Consider the following 18,805-nt stretch of genomic DNA (forward strand, 5'->3'; position numbering starts at 1 on the left):
TTTGCAAACTATGATATATACTTTGGGTACTGCTCAAGTGTTTTGTAAAATCTTACACGTTTAACCATTTATTTTTTTTTACACTTGTTTCAGTTTCCAGTTAATTATTTGCAAAGTAGGCAATGCTAGTAGATCTTTATATATTTTTTTTTTCTTTTGAGTTGCCTTTAGGCATTTCTTGAAAATGTAAATGTTAAAATGGGCCTTTCCAAGTTCATGAAAATATTTATTGGCTATGAATTCTAATTAAAGGATATATGACATCACTTTAAGGTTATTAGAAGCAACGCAATATATGCAGTTTCTAGCCCAAAGAGCTTTTTAAAGGAGAACTATAGCTTGAATTTTACAATTAATTTACAAAGTAAATTGGTGCAATGGGGTTTCACCACAATACTAAGCTGAGAACCGAGGCTCCTGAAAGTCAGTATAAATTCCAAATCCCTTACAGCTCCAGATCCCGAATTACAAGGTAACAGGAGGTCATTCTAATTCTGTGTACAAAATATATATTTAATGCTTGCTTCCTGCCTTGGTGATCAGTAATGGGTTCATATATTTTAACCTATTTTTCATGTACATCAGTAAACTAGTGGGTTTTTTCATATTGTCAAAGATTAGATGTTTAGTGGTATGCAAAAATGGGACCAATGCAGTCAGTGCCACAGTAGTTCTGTCAAATATAGTGCTTCTCTTGAGCATTTTGTGCGCCAAGAAAAGTCTATACTTCTAGGTAGAAAACATAAATGTGATCTGCTTAGCCGAATACTAACTAGCTTCCCTGGCTACACAGGTGGCTTAAATATAAATAAATAATAAATAATCTTTATTTTTATATAGCGCTAACATATTCCGCAGCGCTTTACAGTTTGCACACAAATTATCATTACTGTACCCGTTGGGGCTCACAATCTAAATTCCCTATCAGTATGTCTTTGGAATGTGAGAGGAAACCGGAGTGCCCGGAGGAAACCCACGCAAACACGGGGAGAACATACAAGCTTACAACCAAGTACTAAAAAAACAAACAAATAAAAAACCACACCTTATACTGTTGTAACAACTGGAGACCAGCAGCACTCCGTATCAGTCTCTTTGGCAGATGCGATCTGTCCATTCAGTACAGGTGAATGGCAGACATTGATATGTCAGGGAAAGTGCAGGCTAGTACAGTAGAGCTGATTGTGTATAAATATTAAAGGGAACCTGTCACCCCCCTGGCGTTTGTAACTAAAAGAGCCAAATTGTGCAGCACTAATGCTGCATTCTGACAAGCTGGCTCTTTTAGTTCGGGTCCCTGGCACTGCTGCGATAATCGCTTTTGAAATTTGTCCATCATACCTGTGAAATTGTCCAGGGGGCAGGTCTTTCCCCCCAATCCAGACGCCTCACATCCGTCACTCATGGCCTCTGTGCACCGGGTGCCGCCTCTTCCTTCAGTAGCATCCCCGGCGCCTGCGCTGTAAGTTTGAAGGGCAGCGCAACTGCGCATGCCTGAAAAAAAAAAAAAATTAAAAAAAATAACCGCGCAGATACCAGGGACGCTGCTAAAGGAAGAGGAGGCGGTGCCCGGCGCGCAGAGGCCATGAGTGACAGATGTGAGGCGTCTGGATTTAGGGTGAAAGACCTGCCCCCAGACGATTTCACAGGTATGAGGGACAAATTTCAAAAGCGATTATCGTAGCAGTGCCAGGGACCAGAACTAAAAGAGCCACCTTTTCAGAATGCAGCATTAGTGCAGCACAAGGTGGCTCTTTTAGTTACAAAAACCAGGGGGGTGACAGGTTCCCTTTAAATACATAATTAACCACTTCTGACACATGAATAGGACTCAATATGGACTCCTTGTAAACAATACCATAACAGCGGGGGAGGGAAGAGCCAAGAGTACAATCATATAGTCCATATGTATACAGTGGGTATGGAAAGTATTCATACCCCTTTAAAATTTTTCACTCTTTGTTTCATCGTAGCCATTTGGTAAATTCAAAAAAGTTCATTTTTTTCTCATCATTGTACACTCTGCACCCCATCTTGTCTGAAACAGAAATGTAGACATTTTTTGAAAATGTATTAAAAAAGAAAAACTGAAATACCACATGGTCATAAATATGAATGTCTAAGCAAAGTGTCTGAATACTTAAGTCACATGCTATCCATTTCCTTGTGATCCTCCTTGAGATGGTTCTAATCCTTCATTGGAGGCCAGCTGTGTTTAATTAAACGGATAGGACTTGATTTGGAAAGGCACATATCTGTCTATATAAGACCTCACAGCTCACAGTGCATGTCAGACCAAATGAGAATCATGAGCTCAAAGGAATTGTCCAAGGAGCTCAGAGACAGAATTGTGGCAAGGCACAGATCTAGCCAAGGTTACAACAGAATTTCTGCAGTACCCAAGGTTCCTAAGAGCACAGTGGCCTCCATAATCCTCAAATGGAAGAAGTTTGGGATCACCAGAAATAATCCTAGACCTAGCCATCCAGCCAAACTGAACAATCGTGGGACAATCTTGGTGAGAAAGGTAAAGAAGAACCCCAAGATCACTGTTGCTAAGCTCCAGAGATGCAGTAGGGAGATGGGAGAAAGTTCCACAAAGTCAACTATCTCTGCAATCCTCCACTAGTCGGGCCTTTATGGCAGAGTGGCCAACGGAAGCCACTCCTCAGTGCAAGACATATGAGAACCTGCATAGAGCTTGCTAAAAAACACATGAATGACTCTCCGACTATGAGAAATAAGATTCTCTGGTCTGATGAGATGAAGAGAGAGCTTTTTGGTTATAATTCTAAGCTGTTTGTGTGGAAAAACTAGGCACTGCTTATCACCTGCCCAATAAGTTCCCAACAGTGAAACATGGTGGTGGCAGCATCATGCTATGGGGTGTTTTTCAGTTGCTGGGACTGGACAACTGGTTTGTCATTGAAGGAAAAACATGAATGTGGCCAAGTACAGAGATATCCTGGATGAAAACCTCTTCCAGAGTGCTCTGGACCTCAGACTTGGCCAAAGGTACACCTTCCAACAAGACAATGACCCTAAGCACACAGCTAAATTAACAAAAGAGTGGCTTCAGAACAACTCTGTGACCATTCTTGACTGTCCCAGCCAGAGCCCTGACCTAAACCCAATTGAGCATCTCTGGAGAGACCTGAAAATGGCTGTCCACCAATGTTCACCATCCAACTTGATGGAACTGGAGAGAGTCTGCAAGAAAAATGGCAGAGGATCCCCAAATCCAGGTGTGAAAAACTTGTTTCATCATTCCCAAGAAGACTCATGGCTGTACCAGCTCAAAAGGTGCTTCTACTCAATACTGAGCAAAGGGTCTGAATACTTATGGCCATGTGATATTTCAGTTTTTTTTTTTCAATAAATTTGCAAAAATTACTACATTTCTGAGGTTTTTTTGATTTGAGATGGGGTGCAGAGTGTACATTAATGAGGAAAAAAATGAACTCTGCAATGAAACAGAGTGAAAATTTTAAAGGGATCTGAATACTTTCCGTACCCACCAAGTGTGTGTGTGTACAGTAAGTCTATCTATCTATATCATGGCAGTACCAGAAAACGAGGGGGCAGTGGTGTAGGGCTGTCACTATGGACTATTAATTTTGTACATTTTCTACTTTGGGAGTGCTGCTATTAATAATAATAATTGCATCATATGATATGTTTTTGGCGCTTATTTATGAATCCAATTTGTTTAAGGGTTATCTTTGCCCATGTGGTTTTAGAACATAGTTGATGCATGTTTTGTGATATTCTTCTTTTTATCCTCCTCCAAATATTGTTTTATAATTGGAGAAGAGCGAACGTACTCAAGTATCACAGTGCTTGGATGTGCTCGTTACTCGTCAAGCAATGGGAAATGCTCAACTTAAAACTCGAATCCCATCCCCGCATCTTTGGCGCCAGTTGCGCAGCCAATAAGCAAGTGGGGATTGCCTGTAAGTCACTGTAATGCCGTAGCCATTATGGTTGTGGCATTACTGTGATTGGCTGGCCATCGGACTTCATTCCATAGCTCTGTGACACTTGTTGGAGGGAGAAAGTGCTTGTCTAAGTGTGTGTGGGCACATTATAACAAATCAGAAGCCTGTAGTGTTCATACTGATGCTGAAGTTGAGCCATCATGCCAACAGCTCTTCTAAGGACTAATCGTTTGATTTGCTGTTTGCATCACATACAATCTGCATTTAGCCGAGGGAGGGAGAGTGACCGAATCCAGTCTGTAGACATGGATTAGGCCTGTGCAGTCCGTCGGCAAATGTATAGCTGCAGCTTTTTGTAGGGTCTAAATAAAAATTGAATATATTTTGATTACCTGCTTTGATGTCCTTTTTTGTGTTACATAACACGCCCAAAAATCATTTCAACCTTTTCCTGGGCTACATTTCTCAGTCAAACACTAATCTGTAGTGTGCAGTACATTTCTGTGATCTAGAATACTGAGAAAAAGCGTTTAAAAAATTTTATTGGCTAAGAAATTGAAGCCTTACAGTATTGCATGGATTGTGAACTGTTCTGTGATCTCTATAACTGGAAAAAGCATTGAAACATTTTTCTGGATAAAATTTGTCATCCATATACTTTTGCACTCTTTCTGTTTACAGAAAAAAAAACGTTTTGATTCCTGCAGGTGACCATTTTTTTTTATTCAATTAAAAATAAACTTGGTTTCAAAAGACCTAGCAATTACAATATGCGTAAGGTGTGCGTTAAGGGAAGTGGAAGTGCAGATGCTGAGGACATGGGGCAAGTGCGACTATGCTTGTTGCTTTGGTACAAGGAATACCCATCCACAACACATGGGTTCCTCTCACTTTGCAGGGAGGCACGATACACCACTTCTGAAGCCAGAGCAGTGCGAACAGGTGGTTGGTTGGACAACAGATAATGCTTCCAGTAGGCTTGGTAGTACCACAATATTCCACATGGTCCAGTCTTACCTGCCCAAAGTCTGGATCACTTAATCTTCAACCTGAGCCTCACAGTAGACTAGTTATCCCATGCTAGGATACTCCAAGGAGCTCTTTACCACAACATTTCTTAATTGCATGCTGCAAGAGGGACAAAAGGACATGCTGTTTAGTGATGTCCAAAACTTACAGCAGCCACCGCCACCAGAACATTATGGTGGTATACAGCAAATTTGGGATAAGGAGGAAGATGATGATGAGACACAGTTGCCGTTAAGTCTTGTTGTTGTTAAGTCACAAAGTCGAGAGGACCAGGGTGCAGTGGTAGAAGATTAGGTGGTGGATGACTAAGTCACTGATCCAACATGGGAAGCAGGCATGCAGAGCAAAGCCAGCAGCGCTGCGGAGGAGAGATAGGCAGCACCGAAACACAGGAATATGATGTGGGGTGACCAGAGGGAGAAGGCAAAATTTTGTTATTGATTCAATGACTCATCCATACGGTTTTAAAATTTTTATTGTTTCATTACGGTGGTATGTAAAACTTTCACTAAGTGTAAAAAAAAAAAAAAAAAGTTCAGGATTAGATTACTTATCTATACCATATTACGTGCATTCTATTACATTTTGGTGGTATATAACTACAAAAGTGTCTGAAAATGTTGCTTGTTTGTTCACATTTTTTACCCACAGTACGTGTTCTGGGGTAATTTTTTGTGATATATAAGACTCAAAAAATGTTTAAAAATGTTGCTGGGCTACATTTCTCAGCCATACAGTATTACATGTTCTTGGGTACATTTCCTTGCTATAGAAGTCTAAAAAAAAAACTTGTTCAAACATATATCAGTATTCTGATACTCACCCATAGACTATTCCTTGGTCTTGAGTACATTTCATTGGCATATAACCCTTAATATATGCACATGTTGCAGATTTGCTGTGTTTTTGTTGTGCTTTTTTCTGGGTGGATATGTAGCAAAACCTGATGCCATCAATGTGAATGAGAAACTGGACGTGTTAGGCACACGTTGAGTATTTTCAACTGCAGCATGTCAATTTTCTGTGTGTTTTCGCCCTGCATTTTTCAGTTTACTTCATTCCGATAAAAAATGCAGGCTTTTGAAGCTGCGTTTTTTTTCTGCCAAAAGATGCAGAAACTTTCCGTGTGCACATACCCTTATGTGTATTATTACTCAGCCATAGACTATTCCATGGTCTGGAGTACAGTTCTTAGCTATGTAACCCTCAAAATTGCATAGTCTTTGAGTCTAGGAGTACCAATACATGACAATTTTAACAGAATATGTACGAGGCCCCCCTTTATGTATAATACAGGGTGTACCTAAGTCTCTTACTTTTCAAAGTTCTTGCTTCCTTCTTAAATCATAACTTAAACTGAAATTATGGTTTACTTTAAAACACACACACACGTGTGTGTGTATATATATATATATATATATATATATATATATATATACATACATACATACATATATATATATATATATATATATATATATATATATATATACATACATACATACATACATACATACATACATACATACATACATACATACATACACACATATATATATATATATATATATATATATATATATATATATATATATATATATATATATATATATATATATATATATATATATATATATACTAGATTGTGGCCCGATTCTAACGCATCGGGTATTCTAGAATATGCATGTCCCAGTAGTATATGGACAATGATGATTCCAGAATTCGCGGCAGATTGTGCCCGTCGCTGACTGGTCGAGGCGACCTTTATGACATCATCGTCGCCATGGCAACCATTATGACATCATCGTCGTTGTGCCCGTTGCTGATTGGTCGAGGCCTGACGGCCTCGACCAATCAGACGCGAGATATCTACGTTCTTTATGACATCGTCGCTGTGCTCGTCGCTGATTGGTCGAGGCCTGGCGGCCTCGACCAATCAGAGACGCGGGATTTCTACGTCGATGCTGTGCCGGTCTCTGATTGGTCGAGGCCTGGCGGCCTCGACCAATCAGAGAGCCGGGATTTCCAGGACAGACAGAAAGACAGACAGACAGACAGACAGACGGAAAAACCCTTAGGCAAATATATATATATATATATAATTTTTCACTTTATTTTTAAATTGTTTCTTTATAGGTTTTGTGTGTTTTATTAGAAGCTATTGGTCATGTTGTGAGGTTTCTTTGGAAATTCCAGCAATGAGTCAGTTGAGGGAATGACCGATTTCCCCTGCTACCAATTTTGGTCATTCCATAAAAAATCCAGACCTGATAACTGGACTTGCCAAAGCACTTGGCAAACTATACATTGCTGGGGGTATCCAACTTTTCTGGATTATTAATATCTAAAATCTTTCACATTTTTTTTCTATAGAAGATATACGTGTATATGCAAGGAGGCTATGGAACTAATGGCAATCCTCACAATATCTAATAATTTGTGTTTGGCTACTATTTCTACAGGATCAACTGCTACAATGCCTTAAATGCCCAAAGTCCCTTTGGAGGATACAAAATGTCTGGAAATGGGAGAGAAATGTAAGTATTGTCTCATTCTGTCCACTTGCTAGGTTCAACATTAAAAAGGGACTCCATATGTTGATTTAGTCAAGTCGGTTTGGGCAGGCAGCAGTTTAGGGTGCCAAAGAGTGAAGGAGTGCAATTTTTGTAATTCTCCTTTTTGGGAGGATCTTGTTTCTGTAGGCACGAATATGAATTATTACTTTGCCTGTACAGTAAGAGAACTGTCAGTCACAGCAATAGACCTTCACTCTGTGATGGGCACTACAATGTAAGGACAAATAAATAAAAAAAACAAAAAACTTTTGATTCTGTACACTTTCACAATGATTGATTTTAAAATGGGTGAGAGATGGTGTCAATAAAGGTGCTAGCTAATGGGAATCTAAATATCCATCCACAGCAACAATAAAATTGGAACATGTGTAGAAGGAAATGTCTATTCTAAATAATTGAGAGTAGGTGGATGAGATGGCATAAGCCTGAAAAACAGTCTTCATTTTTTCTTTTTCCATGCTGTCATTAATCATAACTTTTTTTTTTAAAGAAATGTACCTGTTTGTTTTCTTGCAGGGGAGAGTATGGATTAAGGGAATACACAGAAGCAAAAACTGTGACCATAAAGATCTCGCAGAAGAATTCCTAAGAGTCCAGTAGAATGTTTAACATAGAAATCTGCAGAATAATGTTGCTTGAAAGCATTTAAGTATTGACCGTTCTCAACCTCCATTTTGGTCAATACCAGTAAATTAAACCACATTTGGACTGTGCTCTTTTGTTAGATGACTGGTCTGCTGCCACTTCTGTAAAATGTATCCAGATCACTACTCAGGAAAAGAATGCATTAATCCATAACCTGTTTAAAAAAACATTTTGTACTTAACACAATAACCTGGAAGAAATAATTCCTCTAAACAACACTTTTACAACTGAATTTGTATCTTTTTTTTATTTGGGTCAGACTATGCTGAGGTTTGCCCATGTTTGACGGTGAGCTAGATCCGATCCGTGGTCTTCATTGTGCACGGAAATGTTTCCGCCTCTACAGACTTTCATGCATAAAAGCCAGCTGCTTGTAAGTTTGGGGATATATGGCTCATTTTCTAAAACAAAATCCAAACATTCCAGATTTCATTAAAAAAAAGGTGTACTTTGAGCCAGATAACGTCTACTATTTACAATAAAGTCTTGTTCTAATCGAGCCAATGTTTTTAAATTGGATTTTAATTGTTTAGTTTTTTTTTTTTACTGATGAAGGCCCTTATGATAAATGGTGGGAGGAAAAAGGGTGTTTTTTTTTTTTTTGCCTTCCAGTATTCCCTGGTCTTGATTAATATGAATGTAGTTCAACCTCACCGTTCTAAATGATATATATTAAAGCTTCCATTACTGGCTTTATTGCTTAATAAAATGGACACTAGATAAATCAAGCAGATGGTTTTTCTTTTGGACATTTTTAAATATTTACATGAAGTGGCTAGTAAAATCTGAAAGAGTTCTGCCTTTTAAGAACGTCCGTTTTATAGCTATGTAGGAGTTCATGCAGCTAGAAAACATTTTCGTATGCAGTGATACTGTATTGTAACACCTCTTCTAATTGACACTGTTTTTTTGATAGGTTGGTGGGCTAAAGATTTGGCTTGTATATAGTTAGTAATAAAAGTAAGCTTAAACTTTTTGTCATTGCTGATTACATGGTAACTGTCTGCTTACATTCTACATCTGTGTATATAAATATACTGTATATCTATATACTTGCTCATACTTTAATCTGCTTCTTATTACTGTGAACAGATGCCTCTGTCTATCTGTGGAATAGCATGCATTGTCTGTATCCAGCAATGTAAAAGCATGCGCTGTGGTTGCTATGTCCTCTAGTATTTTTCACTCTATGTATTCTAGATTTTTGTAGACCAGATTGGACAGATCTGTTATTTTCTTGGCTGAAAATATGTTAAAGGAATTTTTCAGTGGGATCAACCCTCCTCAACGGTCATAGAAATCATACAAAATTGAATAAAATTATACCTTGGTATCAGAGTTCCGATGTCTTATAACAAAGAAATCCACGCTTTTATTAATATGTAAATGAGCTGTTTAAGATCTATGTGCAGGACACTGATCTCCCTGAGAATCTGCCTCTACAGCTTTATTTTAAATTAAATGTCCTTACCAGTGTGAGACATGTAACTCAGGAGAGCAGACTGTCGGTCACTACATGTCTCACAATGGTTGCACCCCCGTTTTATTTAAAACAACCTCAAGAGGCATATTAATATCCATGTCTGGCCCATAGATCTGTACAGCTATTTTACATATTAAGAAAAACTTTCTCTGGAAAAGGACATGAGATTGCAGATACCAAGGTTTCAGCTTATTCAACTTTCTATGACCTATATGCCCATATAGACTGCTTAGGAGGGTTGATCCTAATAACGGATTCCCTTTAAATCCTTCATGGCCTTTTGCCATTCCCTGGTAAAAAAAGATATTCATCTCTTTTAATAATTCCACAAAGCAAAGCTGTCCAAACATTTGGGATTTAAGATGGCAGTATTTGAATGACCTGTTCGTCGTTCGTTTTGGAAGGTTATCTTCTTTGGTAACCATGCCATAACTTAACTTAAATTGACAACAAAATATTGTCAGCTATAGCTAGTCTTGTCTTGCATTGTTGGCATGCAGATGTTCAGTTTGACATGACTGAGTATTCAACTACAGCACATAACTGAACAAATTCCAACATGATAGATTGACAGCTTTCTGCCATTAGTTGGCTTCTGTCCTGTTTCTTTGTGCCTTTCTTTGACGCAAATGGCTGGCCGATTAAAACTGGTCTTTTTCTCTGACCAGCCATACCACATTATTATAGTAACTCTAATAGCCCCCACAATTGTAACCAGAGATGGAGGATTTTTCTTTCCTTTCTGCTGTAATGGAAATTGCTATTCTATTGACCAGTGCCACAGAGCCTGAGCTTTTTAGAAGATTAGTTCATGTTTGTCCACCATACATTGTTTTAATGTGTACATGGAGGCCACAACATGGCTTAATGATTTAAATGAATCTTAATAAAATAAGTGCCACACAGCACCGGTGTGTGATTCAAAATATCAATTGCATGTTTTAGGACTCATGTATATACAACTGTTTCAACTGTAAAGGAATTGAATATTTTGTATTTTATTTTGTTTGTTTTCATTAAAATTTTAACGAAAACATTTGTTTGAGTCTTTTTCCAAGTGGTTAAAATATCCTATTTAATATCCGATAATAGAAGTTCACTACTTGGGTGTGGGATTAAACTCTCATACAAGAAGAGAATGTCCAGCTTCACTGAATCCGTAAAATGATTAATGTCATGATTAAGGGAGCTTAGTCTCCAGAAACGCGTTGAGATTCTTACCCATATGGTTCGTGCTGAAGTCTGTATCCTCTGTTTAAAGTTTGTGAATAAAGAAAACTCTTTTTTACGGATTCAGTGAAGCTGGACATTCTCTTCTTGTTTTGGACTTTATACGCCTGGACACAGCGGGTCCGTGCTCCTGAAGTTTGGTTTATGCATCATGGGTGAGCTGGCTTATATTTCTTCTTTCCAAATTAAACTCTCATAACCTGGAATTTTTACTGCATCATTGTGGAAAATCTACTGGCGACATAGGCGGAAAACATGGACATTGTATAATTGGTGTCCAAAAAAGATGATGCAATTTACAAATATGCAGGAAAATATGGATACTAGAAACTAGGGTTGAACGAAATGGGTCTGCCATTTTCAGAAGTCGCCGACTTTTGGCAAAGTCGGGTTTCATGAAACCCGACCCGACCCCTGTGTGGGGTCGGCCATGAGGTCGGCAATCTTCTGATCTGGTATCGGAATTCCGATACCGAGTTCCGATATGTTTGCGATATCGGGAATCAAAATCCATATTTAAGTGTAAAATAAAGAATAAAAAATATTGATATACTCACCCTCGGACTCGCCCTGGTTCTAAACGGCAGCCTGCGTTCCTAAAAATGAGCAAGTGAAGGACCTTTGACGTCGCGGCTTGTGATTGGTCGCGTGAGCGGTCACATGGGTGGTCAAGCGACCAATCACAAGCCGCGACGTCATCTAAGGTCCTTCACGCGCTCATTCTTAGGAAGGAAGGCTGCCGGTTAGAACCAGGGCGCGTCTGAGGGTGAGTATATCCCTATTTTTTATTCTTTATTTTACACATTAATATGGATCCCAAGGCCTGAAGGAGAGTTTCCTCTCCTTCAGACCTTGGGAACCATTAGTATCCCATTGCACTGCATTGGGTTTCGTGTTTCAGCCGACCCCAACCCCAAATTTTCTATAGGATCAGCCGATTTCACTCGACCCGACTTTTGAGAAAGTCGGGTTTCGTGAAACCCGACCCGATCCTGAAAAAAGTCGCTCAACCCTACTAGAAACCATTGCCATTGTTAAGAATCTTCTTGAAATATGTTACTGGAAGAACCCAGATATACACCTCCAAAAGGGTTTGTTGACCTCTTAATGACCATCAATACGCATTAAAATTGGCGACCGGTAAGGGTACTTATTCCCTCATTGCTGTAGAATAAGGCGGTAGCGCCCCCCAGATTCGGAAAATATCCAGGGTATCAGCTACTGGGGGTAGCTGGGAAACCGGAGAACGTGATCAGGGCAGCTGGATTCTCCAGCGTCCGATCACATGATCGCCGTTATTTAGTGGATATGGTGATCATAAAAAAGGAAAAAAGGTTGGCCGGCTGTTTCAATGATTTCGCACGGTCTTTTGAAATGATTTACATGTCAGAGAGAAATAATGCCCCCTGGTACTTTCGCCAACCCCCCCCATCCCTCCTGATCTGTCCTCTTCCTGATCAAAATAAAAAAAATTGTACATAAATCCCTGCTTTGTCACCCCCAGATGTGTGTGTGTGTGTGTATATATATATATATATATATATATATATATATATATATATATATATATATATATAGAAATTGCACAAAAAGATGTAAAAAAAAAAATAGGACTTTAATGCCCTGTGTCATGGCAATGTTTGAGAGAGGATTTGTTTTATTCAAAACGTTGCCACGCCACAGGTCATTAAAGTCTTTCTTTTTTTTTTTCTTTTTTTTTTAAACATCATTTTGTGCTGTTTCTTTTGGAATGCTGGTCAGGGAAGCGTGCAGGCTTTAACACTAGAAGTCCCAGAGAGGGGTCATTTAACATTTCTATCTTTGAAACCTTTGGAGCTCGAAATTTCTGGGACTTCTAGTGTTAAGGTATTTTTTCTGGTGCTGTTCATTCTTTGCAGTTGCAGTTAGGGTTTGGGTCGGAACGAAATCAGGAGTAGTAATAAAAAAAAAAAAAAACACAATATGACAGCTAGTGTTGAGCACAAGTGCTCCCTACTGAAGTTTGCAAAGGGGGCGTGGGTATGCACGGAGCATGTCACTCGAGCACCCGCGATATTTGGCAAACTGGAGTAGCAAGCACTTGCGCTCAACACTAATGACGAGATATTCAATATGACAACCTAATGTTAGCAAATTTTTTCGTACCTATGGGTTCAAAATGCTCACTATATACCCCTGGATAAAATTGTTGTGGGGTGTGGTTTCCAAAATGGGGTCACTTGTGGTGAGTTTCTCCAACTTAGGCACATCATGGGCTCTCCAAACACGACATGGCATCAGCTAATTATTAAAGCAAATTTTACATTCAAAAAGTCAAATGACGCTCCTTTCCTTTCGAGCACTGTTGTGTGCCCAAAATTGTACTGATGTAAAGGAGACATGTGGGAAATGTCATTTATGAACTATTTGTGACATTTAATTCTTCTGCCCTTAAATCAGAAATATAAGTTTGAAAATTGTGAAATCACCAAATTTCCATTTTTTTGTATAAATACTTTAAAAAAAAAAGTCTTGTTCAGCTAACAAAAAAAATTCAAAAGCAAAGTCCCTCCTAAATTCATACTTCAAATGAGCTATAGAGTTCAAGTCCTCTTTTTCTCTGAAGAGGCAATGTACATATTAAATTTCCCAGAGGAGCATTTCACGGCGAATAAGCTTCCTTACCTTGACAAGCCAGAGCTGGTATGTCACTCTCCATAAGGAGAAACTATACCTCTTAGACCTCAGTCCAGAGCCTCTCATCAGTTTTCATGCTTCACACAGACGAGGGCCAACAGGCCGAAACACCGTGTCTGCGAATTGAGATACTGATTTGACTCTTATCCTAAGTCCTATTGCAAGACTCGTTAAAGGGTTGATTGTGACTTGTAGGATCACTACTTCCAACAGGTGGCGCTATAGAGTTCAAGTCCTCTTTTTCTCTGAAGAGGCAATTTGCATATTATACTTCCAATGATTCATTCTAGATGGAAAATGCCTGTGCTGGTTTTATTCAAACTGGAGTAAAGTGACATATTGTGTTCAAGCTTCAATTCTATAACACTGGGTGCAACATTTCTCATCTCCTATTTCTCCTATTATGGCCTTCATACAAATAGGGAGCCTCGAACCATGACTTTGCGTTTTGCCAAACATCATGTTAGAGCTGTTAAGCGCTTTCACTATACAATAAAAGCACTATCAAACAATCCACTGGGTCAGAAATTTCTTACTTTGAGATTAATGATCATGTTTTTTTTTTTGTTTTGTTTTTTTAACTTTGAGAAAGGAAATTGTTGAATTTATTCAATAAGATGGGTAATGCATGTAATGGTGAGGAAGAAAAAAAGACCCCCACTAAGTTTCAGAAAGTATTTCCACTTTAATACATAGACCAAGGAGACACAGATGGGAATGGATCCAAATGTGTGTTTAGGCTACATCCTCAAAGCAGACAGAAATTACAACTGCGTTGGCCCACTGCAGTATTTAACTGCTTCTTAAACCGTTATTTAATTTTGCAGGAAGCTTCTGTTCGATCAGCCACAGTTTTGCAGGGAATGGTAGTTTCACCCTTAAAACCAAACCATTAAGGAGCTGTTCGCAGAAGCACTGAGCCACTGTACTCTGTTGTCTTTCTCTTTCTTTTCCCCTTCACAAATGCAGTGTAATCTCAGCCTTAATAAAAAAAAAACTATTTTTGAGAACCTCTACTTTTAAAATCAAAATTTTGAGATGGTGCTGTGGTACACATATCTATAATACATGCATACTGGTTTTCCACTTCCGGATGGCAATGTCCCACCTCTGTTCATAAAGATTTATTGTTTATGCTCACGGAGTAAGCTGATGCTGCACTATGGTCTTTCTAAGATCCCCATCCCCGAAGTTATTCTTAGAAAAGGCAAATTCAAGAAAGGTACATTTTTCTTCTTAATGGACTTGTAGCAAAAGTGGCATTGAGCCTCCTACTACTAGCAATTTTCTTTATGAACCTATTTTATAATGGATATGGCTGCAAAACTGAGACTCCATAAGAAGGGATATCTACATACTTTGGTCCATATGACCTGGGCTGCTATCAGGAATTTCAGGGCCCGATATTGGCAAATTTTTTGGGCCCCCCTTTGAGACTCCTCCCAGGCTCCACCCCAGCTCCACCTCCTCTCAAACATTCCACAGTCCCACCAACTACTCTTGGAAAAACTCCACTTCTGCACCATGTTGTCCCCAATCACACATTAACAGTTCCAGTTAAACATCATACCACATACATGGTCATCAGCTTTTGTTTTGGCCAAAATATTTTTTTTTTTTTAAACTGCCACCACGAAAAGGTAGACTCTTTTGGCAGAGTTCTACTCTACTCTATTAAAATTTTCTTAATATCCAATATTCTTTGACTTATTTTTATTTAAGGGAATGTGCAGATTTTTTTTAAATGACCACTGATGCCACATACAAGGGACAAATACAGTCACACCATGGCTGGACCATATACTCCCACTACATAGTGGCTGAATAATACCACATACAAGGAACAAATACTACAACATGACCGGACCACATATTTCCATCACATAATAACCAAACAAAACCATATGCAAAGGAACGAATACTGCCACACCATGACCAAACCACATATTACCACCAGATAGCAACTGAATAACACCACATACAAGGAACAAATACCACCACACCAAGACCAGACCACATATTTGCACCACATAGTGTCCAAACACTTCAATACTGATCATTAATTTAAAAAAACCCACAATATAAAGTGCCATTATACACAGGGGCTCTGTATATATTTTCAGTGTACAAGTAATAGTGATCACCAGTGATATCATACACAGGAGCTCTATACACAGTATACAGAGTATAGTATAAGTCTCCAGGTAACACACTGACTCACCAGTGACTTCTGTAGTTGAAGGCTTTCATCTTGGCTTTTCTTTTTCATCCAGCGCAGACCGCCATCACATTCAGCCAGGACTCGTCTCTGCGTACAATGACATATAGCTATCTGGAGCTCCACTTCCAGAGCACATTCCATCATTTTTTAATTTCTTCTACACTACACAGCTGAATACAGATGTGCACCACCATTAATATATAATTAGTTATAATGCAACCCACCATTCCAAACCTAAATTGTAACCCACCACTGTCTCCACCAACTATAAATAGCAGCTTTCCCCATCTAATAAATGTATAAATTAGCACCCGTACTTCCCCCAATTCAATACCAGTTGCACTTCTGCTTACTCAACATCCCCCACTATGTACCTCCCAATCCCCCGATTCACATGCCCCTTCCACCTTAATTCATTGTCATTAGGGTTGAGCGAAACAGGTTGGCCATTTTCAGAAGTCGCCGACTTTTGGCAAAGTCGGGTTTCATGAAACCCGACCCGACCCCTGTGTGGGGTCGGCCATGAGGTCGGTGATCTTCTGAATCTGGTATCAGAATTCAGATACCGAATTCCAATATGTTTGCAATATCGGAAATCGGTATCGGAATCCATATTTAGGTGTAAAATAAAGAATTAAAATAAAAAATATTGCTATTCTTACCCTCTGACGCGCCCTGGTACTAACCGGCAGCCTTCCTTCCTTAGAATCAGCGCGTAAAGGTCCTTAGATGACGTCGCGGCTTGTGATTGGTCGCGCGACCGCCCATGTGACCGCTCACGCGACCAATCACAAGCCGCGACGTCACTGAAGGTCATTAAAGCGCTGATTCTTAGGAAGGAAGGCTGCCGGAAAGAAGCAGGGCGCGTCCGAGGGTGAGTATATACCTAATAGGAATATCTGCAACGTCATCTAAGGTCCTTCACGCGCTGATTCTAAGGAAGGAAGGCTGCCGGTTAGTACCAGGGCACGTCAGAGGGTAAGTATAGCAATATTTTTTATTTTAATTCTTTATTTTACACTTAAATATGGATCCCAGGGCCTGAAGGAGAGTTTCCTCTTCTACAGACCCTGGGAACCATAGTATCCCATTGCACTACATTGGGTTTCGTGTTTCGGCCTACCCCGACCCCAACTTTTCTATAGGATCGGCCGATTTCACTCAACCCGACTTTTGAGAAAGTTGGGTTTCGTGAAACCCGACCCGATCCTATAAAAGTAAAAGTCGCTCAACCCTAATTGTCATGTCTTCTCTCTCCCAACCCGACCCTCAATAAATTAACTGCACTTTCCCACGTTTAATAAATCATTTACTGTACCACACCCTCAATTCACCATCATTTACTGTCCCTCATCCCCAGTCTCAATACATCATTTACTCCCCTACCCTCAAAATTCTTCATTTACTCTCTCCTAACCCCCCACAAGTCATTTGCTCTCCCCAACTTCAATTCATCATTTGCTTTCTCCACCCCACCTTCAATTCATCATTTGCTCTCCCCACCGTCAATTCAATTACTGTAGCTGTCCTCCACCCTCAATTCATCATTTGCAGTGCTTCATCCCCCTTTCTTCATTTGCAGTTCCCCTCCCCCTCACATCATAATCTGCAGTCCCCTTCCGCTCACTTCATAATTTTCAGCTTCCCCACTTCATCATTTGCAGTCCGCCCCCTCACTTCATTTCCAGTCCTATTTCCACCTTAGGCTAGATTCATACTGGCGTTCATTGTGCCAAATGCAACAAGTTGCAATTTTGTGCGGTCATCGCACCGTCAAAACGACCCAATGTTAAAGATAGGGTACGCATGCAGCCATAGGCAGAGCTAAATGAAGAGGCATGGCAGTGGGTGGGGCTTCATGGAGGAAGTCCGCAGCCCTGCTGAACGCTAGTGTGAAACTAGCCTTAATTCATAATATGCAGTTCCCCTCACTTCATCATTTGCAGTTCCCTCTGCCTTCATTTCATCATTTGCAGTCCCCCTAACCCATTTAATAAATCTTATAAAGTAAAAAAAAAAAAAACATTTTTCATACTTACCTTACTGACGATCCCCTGTAGGTGCAGCTCTACGTCTGGTGTCCTGGGAACGGCCAGTTGCGATGGTACAATCAAACAAAGCAGCACTCTGTAGCGCTATAGCTGTAAAAATGAAATATGAAAATTGAATTGCATTACTGCACTAGAAATATGAAAAATTGAGTCCTTAGAGCATAAATTGGCCAATTAATGTGTACCTGGCAGCCATGATAAGGTGATTCTCGTTGCCAGCACAAAAAAACTTTCAAACCAAGCAGTGGTTTAGCGCACCCTTGGCGTGAGCAAACAATTCAGTGCATATTCCCAGGAGAAAGATTAGGGTAGAGACGGATGAGAGACAAGTAAGTGGGAAAGTGTACTGAACTCTTTGGCCATGCCAAATGTGCCTGTGCTTGGTTTGGGCAGTCATTTTGTTTCAATAGATACCCCTTATAATTAGGTTTCTCCACACTGGTGCTCCTGATTGTATTTTAAAGGGCGTCGATGGCTGAATTTTTTTTTTTTATGATCATTCAGATGGGTGAGCAAAGTTTTAGCCCAACTCTGTGGCCTCACTCTAAAGGTACCTTCACATTAAGCGACGCTGCAGCGATACCGACAACGATCCGGATCGCTGCAGCGTCGCTGTTTGGTCGCTGGAGAGCTGTCATACAGACAGCTCTCCAGCGACCAACGATGCCGGTAACCAGGGTAAACATCGGGTAACTAAGCGCAGGGCCGCGCTTAGTAACCTGATGTTTACCCTGGTTACCATCCTAAAAGTAAAAAAAAACAAACAGTACATACTTACCTAACGCTGTCTGTCCTCCAGCGCTGTGCTCTGCACTCCTCCTGTACTGGCTGTGAGCACAGCGGCCGGAAAGCAGAGCGGTGACGTCCCGCTCTGCTTTCCGGCTGACCGATGCTCACAGCCAGTACAGGAGGAGTGCAGAGCACAGCGCCGGGGACAGACAGCGTTAGGTAAGTAT

The 18,805-nt window shown here is 40.0% G+C and overlaps 1 protein-coding gene across 1 annotated transcript in view; it reads left to right on the forward strand.

Annotated features, from left to right (window-relative positions):
* ALDH1A2 (aldehyde dehydrogenase 1 family member A2) overlaps nt 1-10,705 on the forward strand; it is a 74,374-nt gene extending 63,669 nt beyond the window's left edge. The window contains exons 12-13 of the mRNA XM_069765918.1: nt 7,430-7,504; nt 8,060-10,705. Of these exons, the coding sequence (XP_069622019.1) occupies nt 7,430-7,504; nt 8,060-8,132 (148 nt within the window). The 3' untranslated portion in view covers nt 8,133-10,705. The remainder of the gene's footprint in view (nt 1-7,429; nt 7,505-8,059) is intronic.
* The last annotated feature ends 8,100 nt before the right edge of the window (nt 10,706-18,805 follow it).

The sequence above is a fragment of the Ranitomeya imitator genome, chromosome 4 (genome assembly GCF_032444005.1).
Source record: "Ranitomeya imitator isolate aRanImi1 chromosome 4, aRanImi1.pri, whole genome shotgun sequence".
Lineage (NCBI taxonomy): Eukaryota > Metazoa > Chordata > Amphibia > Anura > Dendrobatidae > Ranitomeya > Ranitomeya imitator.